Raw genomic sequence first — 7,812 nt, 5'->3', positions numbered from 1 at the left:
AACACCCCTCTCTGCCGTGGCAAAAGAAATAGGCGACTGTCCTCCTCCGCAGCGCATGACGGCGGCTGTCTGCTTCCGCTTCTCTCACCATCTCTTTTTCTTGTTTGGCTGCCGTACGCATGACGTTCATCGGTGCTCCGCATTGCAGATAACGATCTCCTTTTTTTTGTTTATTAGTGTCGTCGACTTCGTTCCCTCTTCGGTTTGTCTTTTTTTCCGTTCGCGGACGAATAGCTCATCCGCTGATGGCGTCAGCCACCCCACGGCGGCAGCAGCGCTCGACGCTGCTTCCGCGGGCAGGCGATGCAGAGACGCCCTCGGTGCCATCGGTGGCAGACGAGCACGATGGCCGCTCGCTGTGCCGAGGGCGCCGAAGGTGCGCGGCGGGATGCCGGGTGCCGGCGGCCTGTGTACCCCGGACTCGACGACACTCCTGGAGATGCGGGCGAGCTGTGGCTGCCTGTGTGTGGAGGTCTGCGGAGGCGCCTGTGGGAGAAGGGGGGCCCGGCTGTAAAATCGCAGGAGAAAAAGTGCGATAATAGCAGCTAGAGAGGCGGCCACACACTGGAGCAGTCGCTGCGTCAGTCGTCCCCTGCTCCTCGTTGCCGCTGCGTGTGCGACTCGTATGCGCATATTCGTCATTATTTGATCTGTTCCTTTTGCATATTTTCGTGTGTGTGTGCTCTCTGTCGGCTCGTCTCGTATGCATGTGGAGGTGTAGCGGCCCTCATCAGGCGTCTCGCAAGCTGCCGTAATGGCCCGACATTCCCCCCTCCAAACAGTGTCGCCCTTGTGTGTGCGTGGGGGGGGGATATCTTTTCTGCCTAAGGAGGAGGCAATCCACGTGACGTCGGCGGACACGAACGTGATCATTGCAGGGAGGTGGCTACGGAGCTGGCGCTCCCAGTGGGGTGTGTAGCCTCTCCGCGACGCGTTCTGCACACACTGGAAGGTTTTGTCCGCTTATGCCGCTCTTCTGGATGAAAGCTTTGCTCGCGATATCTGTGTGGCATCCGTTTCTCGCTGCGCCCCGTATGCCACATCCTCTCACGGAAACGTCTACTCGATGGATGAGTCTTGTCTCTCGTCTCTCTCTCTCTTTCACACACACACACGCACATACGCACTCAAACACGTCCGCTTCCTCGACTATAGCGCTTGCCGTAGCGCTTTTTGCTTTTCCTCTTTGTGTTTTTGAATGTGGCGCCGTCGTGGTGCAAAAATCACCCACGTTCTTTTTTTTCCTGTCGAAGCCTTCGATTCCTGCACCCCCCTCCCGATCACACGCATGCTCTCTTCTGCCCAGCATGCCGGTATCGCTGACTGCGACGACTTTACCTACACGGAGGACCCGGCCGGCGAGAGGGTGCGGGTGCCAGTCTCGAAGGAGTACGTCTTCAAAGTTGTCGTCCTTGGTGACTACAGCGTAGGGAAGACATCACTCATCAAGCGACTTCTCTCTATTGCCGACGCCTCTTTGTCATTGGGGCACAACGGCGACGACTCTGATATGGGCGACAGTGATGACGATAGTGACGCGGAGGTCGTGCTGGAAGCGGTGACGCCGACCATCGGCACTGATTTCTATGCACTTACGGTGCCGCATGCAGTGCTGGGAGCGTCGGTTCGGCTCCAAATTTGGGACACAGCCGGGCTAGAGAAGTACGCGGCGAACTACCAAAGTACCCTTCGCAACGCCTCCTTCATCATCTGCGTCTTCGACGTCACGAGCGCCAGCAGCTTGCACAGCGTCGTGGACCGCCACCTGTCCATCGCGGCGGAGCACCTGCCGGAGCTTGACCAGAGCAGCATCATGGTGGTGGCAAACAAAATCGATATTGTTGCCGATGCGTCGAGCAACGCTCGAGCGTTCTGCAATGCGAGGAAACGGGCGCTTCGTCCAGCAAGCGCCTTCGTCGACGCTAACGATGCGGCCACTGCAACTGGCACGGACGACGGCAGCGCCGACATCTTCACCAGCGCGGATGGACTGGAGGAGGACGACATCGTGACAGCTCGGAAGGTGCAGGCGGAGGTGTTTGAGCTCTTCACCGACGTTCACTATGCCGAGGTGAGTGCGAAAACGAAGCAGCACCTTAAGGAGCTGCTGCAAGAGGTCTGCAACGCACTTCTGCGAAATAGCACCGATAGCGACTTACGTGCGCAGATTCCCGCTGGAACACCGCCAAAGGAGATGCTTGCGCGCACGTTGTTGCCGCCGCACGCCGGTGCCAGCATTTTCACAGCTCCCCGTGTACCAGCCCTCTCAGCCTCCACGGAGCCTCAGGCTGATTCGGCCACCTCCACGATGCCGGCGGCGGCGGCGGCGGTAACGCGAGATGCACCTCACACAGACTGCCTGCAGCCATCACCGTGTAAAGCGGCGCCGCCGCCTGCCGGGAGTTGGCGCTCCACTGGGGCCTTCTCATTCGACCTGGCGCCGACACACTCGAGCTCTACAGCGGTCTTCTCTCCCTTAGAAGTCTCCAACGGTGACATGAGGAGGCGTGACGACGATGTGTCACCCCCGTCAGACGTGGTTTCCATTGCCGACAGCCCCGTCAACAGGCCCTCGACAGAGATGCCGACGCCACGGGCGAGTGTGAAAAAGTCAGCGGACGCGGGTGGCGGGAAACAGCGGCGAAGGGAGCCGGACCCGACTGAGGATCCGATGGCACGTAAATTGCGTGAGCAGGCAGAGATGAAGGAGCTGCTGGAAGGGGCACGTCGGCGGAGCGCGAGCTCCAGCAGAGGCCTCGCCGCTACCGGCGGCTCAGATGTGAGGCCGCTGAGCAGTGCGGAGACGACGAAAACGGGCATGGACCGCACCCTCGGCGGGCCCAGGGATGCGTCTACAGCCTCTCAGCCAGGAGCTATGACCACTAGCCTGGATTTGCTCGGAATGCAGGATGAGTGTAAGGTGAAGAGGGGATCCGCAGGCCGTGACTCGGACGATGAAGACGGTGTGCGCATGCAAGCGCAGCTGAAGGAACGGTTTGCCCAGATAGAGCGCGATATACGCGAAGACGGTGCTATGGCAAAGCTGCGCGCCAGGAAGACCAAAGTGAAAGGGAAGTGCCACTGCTGCGTTGTGTGAGCAGCGGAAGGTAGCGGGGTTGCGTTGAGGGGTGAGAGTCCGTCGTTGGGTGCTCCCGTTTCACGGCGTTTCCTTTGCTATGGGGCGTGTCCGGCCTTGCCGAGGCTCTACGTGCGCTCTACTGCGCTCAAAGAACGTCTCCCCTCTGTCTCCGCGTCCCTTGTTGTGTCCATATGTGTGCGAATGGGGCGTTGCCTCCCCCTCTGCCCTCGCCCTTCGCCTCCTGCCAGCACCCCTCTCTCCCCTCCTCCTCATCGCACACGCCCGGGGTGGAGAGATATTTCGGTTTGTTTGCTTAGAAAACGTAAAAAAAGGAATTAAAGAGGAAACGCGGGCAGTACAGGCCGAACGGCTGCTGGAAGAGGCAGGAGACTCGAAGGGCCGCCGTATTGGCGCGCCGTCACAGCATGCTCCACATCGTCTCAGTCTCTCACGGGTTCTGCAGCGCCCTGCAGACGGCTTGAAGGTTCGCAGTCATCCTCTCGATGACAGCTTCTGTGCACGCCGTGAAGCAGTACCCTCTGTCCCGTAGCTCTCCACCTCTGCTGTCCGGCCAACGCCGCGTTGCACACGTGTTTCTGCTTCATGGTGAAGCTCCCGCTTTCTGTCACGTGCCATATCCACCTCCCCCCCCGTCTGCTCATGCCGCGCGTCAGCGCGTTACCCTGCCTTATGCACTTCTGCAGCGTTGCCAGACCTTGTCTACCGCCTCCTCGACCATCATGGCGGGCTATCCTTACCCTGGCCAGTACACCACGTACGGTGCCTACCCACCGCAACAGCTGCCTGGAGCGGCATGCAGCCCTTACGGCCAAATCACGCCAAACATTCCCCAGCAGGCAGCGACTCCTCAGCAGCCACTGCAGAGTGTCTACGCCTACCAGCAGGTGCCCCAAGCTCCACACCCGAGCTCAGCTGTCCTGAATGAGAGCCCCTGCGGCTACGGGCCAGGGTGCCGGCCGCCGCCGCCGCCGGCGCGTCCGGGGCTGCTGGATGTATTGCGAGGCCCGCCTGAGTACTATCACCACCACCTCAGTAGCCCGCCAGGGCCGCCTACAATACTCGGTGGTCCTGCCCCACATCACCAGGGCGGCCCTCCAGATGGGCGCAGCGCTTTCGGAGGCGCACCAAGTCAGACAGGACGGCAGCACCTCAGCGGTTTTCGCTAATGTTTCTTTCACTGAAGGGTCGTGCAGCCCCCGTACACTGCCTGCTCAGACCTCTCCGCCGGTCCCAACGCGTCTATCACTCTTATTCGAGGGGCAGCCTGCAGGCTCCCGGCGCCTTCCAGAGAGCGCGTGTATCGGGTCTCGGTGGGGCAAGGCATATTCCGGTCGACGTTATCGAGAAGGCATGCCATTTCGAGGGGGCTAAAGTTGAAATATCGAACGCGTAGGGTGTGCGTAGGTGTGTATATCGCAGAGTGGGGCGAGGGAGGGGTGTGTGGTAGTGCAAGTCCTGTGCAGAAACAGCGGGAATGGTGAAGGAATGTAAACCGAAGCGTGGCCGTTTGCCGATAGCACCAGTGAGGGACTCGGCCACGTGGCCGACGTTGCCGATGCATCGCTTTATTCCTGCGCCTCCGCTACGAGGCCTTATGCCTGCCGCTGGCAGAGCAGGACCGCTACCCGTTATCCCACGTTAAGCGCAGTCGATGGATAGCGAGGGAGCGCACACCCGTCGGGCCTTCTCTCTCTTTTTCCCGGCTCGACGTCTTCCGCCTCTCTCGATCGAATGCTCCACGATCTACTCAAATCACAGTGTGTGTGTGGTGGGGAGGGGGGAATATCGACGGCCCTAAAGTGTTGCCCTTCGTTCCTGCCAGTCACATCCGCTGCTATCATCCTTGCTGCTGCTCCTCCTCCATCTGTCCATTCGCCTTGTGCGCGTACGCTCTCATCGAACAGTCGAGGAATCGTCTCTGCTCTCCCGTGGCGCTCTCTTCAAAGTTTTTCATGTCGTACCCACCACCGCCGCTTGGGGGGCCGCCGATAGAGTACAACCCGTATCCGCCATCTCCTGCGCAGTATCCCAACCCGCAGTATGGTGCACCCGCTGCAGGCCCCTACGGCGCGCCTCCGCCTCTGCCCCCGCCTCCGTCATACGACATGCCCCCGCAGCCGTACGGTGTCCCAAATGCTTATGTAGGCCCCTACGGACCGCCTCCCCCACCGATGCAGCCGCAGGTAATTTTGGTTCAGCAGCCCGCACCACCACCACCTCCGCCTCAGACCATCGTTGTGCACAGTGACGGCGGTGGCTGTGGAAGCTACTACTGCCGCCGGTGCCGGCGCACCCACCGCAGCCGCTACGACTGCCCATACGGCCGGATTGGGTGCGGGGCGCTGTAAATGGCGCGTTGTCTGTGGGCAAAAGAAAGAAATCCTTCCACGGAGCTGTCCGGGCACTCCTCTCGGCAGCCTCGCCAGTTGGACGCGAGTCTCTGTCCATCACACCTGCGCTGTTTCTGCTATGCCACGCTGCTCATTTCTTGAAAGCACGTGTCCTCCTTTCGCCTGAGAGTGATGGAAGGGGGGCGAGTGCTCCTTCAAGACGGCCCCGCTCGCACTGAAAGCTATAGGATCGTGTGGGATGGGGTGCTGTAGTTGTCCTGCATACGCCATCCCGTGGCTCATTGCTCGAAGGCTTCGAGCCCTTTTCCCCCTTCGTACTGTGCTACGCGAACCGCAGTTTTTTTTTGCCCCCCCCCCCCCACCCTTCCTGACGTCTCCCTCGAAGCACAAAGATGAGTGAAAGCCAAGGGGCCGCTCGCTAAGCCCCACAGCGTCGATCTTCCAGTACTTATGATTGCTACAGGAGGCGCTACGGTTTAGCAAAGGGCGCGTGCAGTGCCGCATCCGCCTCTGCGCATGAGACGCTTCCACAAATCACCGCGTAAGCGCTTGCGTGAACAACGTGGAGTGGCCACCGGCACCAATACGCTTCACGGTCACCAATGCTTTCCCGCACCTGCTGATCGCCGCCCAGCTCCCTCTCTGCGCTCTTCTTCTGCAGTTGTGTTGAGCAGTTGTCACGCGCACTGCTACCACAACGCTCTCTCCCTCTCGCGTCTACAGCCATCACCGCTGCGTCGCGGCTGCTTATGTGCGCTTCCGTCTCCCCACACCGCGCAGGCTCAGTACGACAGGGGCTGCACGTTGCCGGCAACGGAACCGCCAGATTGTTCCAGGGCGACCGCAGGGCTGTCCGTACCTACGCTGACATTAGTGCAGAGTATCCGCCGATGCGGCACATCTCGTCAGTGAAGCTGGTCATCGCAGCCGTAGCGTACCCGCGGCACCATGCCGAGCAGGCGCCGGCACAGGGACGATCGCGGCTATCACAGGACGACCCCTAACGTTCCTTTCGTTTATTGGAGCTGATTGACCTCCCAAGAATGCTCGCCGCACGCCAAGCTGTGACCCCAAGTGTTTCGCCCCTAACAGTCGACAGCAGGACCGCTGTTGGCTCATCCTACGCAGCACGGATGTCCAGATGATGGGGCGGCGGCATTCACCGCACCCGAGCGCTCTGCAGGAGTCGCCCGTCCGATCGCCTGTATCGGCGTGCTGGTTTCCCTCGACGTAAGCGACTGCAGTTCTGCACTGTCCCCTTGTGTTGCTGTGGCACGTGGGTGTTGTACAGCTGCAGCTCTTGCGTGTCCATCACGACGCGTCGTTGTGAGGGGCTGAGCGCCCTGGTGGTGAGTTGCGCACGCCGTGCCTTCTCTCCTCAACTACTCTCTGCTGTTTGCCGTCCGTTCGGGTCGTCGCGGCCCCTGCGCCCCCCCTCCTCGGTGACCGGAGAAGTGAAGCAGTTGCTGTGGATGCTGACTGCATGAAGTGCCTAGGACTTGACAACTTCAGAGCGATCGTGCACTCCAGTCGCTGGCGAGGCCCTGATGGTCGCTGCGTCAGACGAGACAGGCGGCCATGAGCACACCTGCGCCACTCACATGATGAGCGGAGTAGGAGCCGTGACGCTGGCGCGCCTCAATGAGCACTAGCTGCCGAAAGGTGGCTGGTGGGCCCGATTTCTCCGGAATACAGGGCATCACCTTGTTAACTTCAAAAAAGACACGGGCAGCGCTTGAAGCAGGGGACGTGACCAGGTTACAGGTGAGATGCATTGCTGTCATGCGTGTCTAACCGGTTAATCGCGCCGTGAGGCAGGATCGGCCTGTGTGACAAAGCTGCGGCATAGCCTGCTTCGGCCTATGCAGCGCAGCAGATGGCTGCGTGGGATTAAATTACGAAGAAAGACGCGCATGCCGCTTGAGCGGCAGCCGTAGATGTTGTGGCGCTATCCGTGTGCAGTAAAAGGGTGCGCCTGACGCCACCGAGCTCATTCCCATGAGGCACTTACGCCAATCCTTTCTGCGCCCCGGGAGGAGAGGGCAGAGGAGTGGAAAGAAAGGGTTTCTCAGCTGTCGAAAGGACGCTCACGTGTGAACTTCTGCTCGAACAGCATGTGCCGTCGCTCCTTCGATGCTTCGAAGGAGTGCTATTGTGACGTGCCACACAGTGCTCCGTCCCCTCATCTCTTTTTTCCCCTCTGCGTCCTGTGGACAACAGCACCGGCCAGTGCCTGCGCCTTCCGCGGCACACACACACACACACACGTCATCGCTTCCTGCATCTCACACCGCATAACAGACTCCCCTCCCCTCCCCGCCCTCTCCCTTTTCTGTGGTCACGTGGAGCGAATGCGCTTTC

General features: G+C 60.4%; 3 protein-coding genes across 3 annotated transcripts; all 3 read left to right on the top strand.

Annotated features, from left to right (window-relative positions):
* Window positions 1-1,288: 1,288 nt before the first annotated feature.
* Window positions 1,289-3,097, top strand: LSCM1_01384 (uncharacterized protein; the record flags this gene model as incomplete). The annotated part of the gene is made up of 1 exon (XM_067319002.1): window positions 1,289-3,097. One exon carries the CDS (start codon window positions 1,289-1,291, stop codon window positions 3,095-3,097), a length of 1,809 nt encoding a protein of 602 aa, XP_067176281.1.
* Window positions 3,098-3,819: 722 nt separating this feature from the next.
* On the top strand, window positions 3,820-4,266 carry LSCM1_01383 (uncharacterized protein; the record flags this gene model as incomplete). Its single annotated transcript, XM_067319001.1, has 1 exon — window positions 3,820-4,266. One exon carries the CDS (start codon window positions 3,820-3,822, stop codon window positions 4,264-4,266), a length of 447 nt encoding a protein of 148 aa, XP_067176280.1.
* A 786-nt stretch (window positions 4,267-5,052) lies between these two features.
* On the top strand, window positions 5,053-5,448 carry LSCM1_01382 (uncharacterized protein; the record flags this gene model as incomplete). Its single annotated transcript, XM_067319000.1, has 1 exon — window positions 5,053-5,448. The coding sequence occupies one exon, from the start codon at window positions 5,053-5,055 to the stop codon at window positions 5,446-5,448; it is 396 nt and encodes a 131-aa protein (XP_067176279.1).
* Window positions 5,449-7,812: the final 2,364 nt, after the last annotated feature.

This window comes from Leishmania martiniquensis, chromosome 31, assembly GCF_017916325.1.
Source record: "Leishmania martiniquensis isolate LSCM1 chromosome 31, whole genome shotgun sequence".
Lineage (NCBI taxonomy): Eukaryota > Euglenozoa > Kinetoplastea > Trypanosomatida > Trypanosomatidae > Leishmania > Leishmania martiniquensis.
Note: the sequence above shows the minus strand (reverse complement) of the source record. Positions and strands in the feature narration are given on the sequence as shown.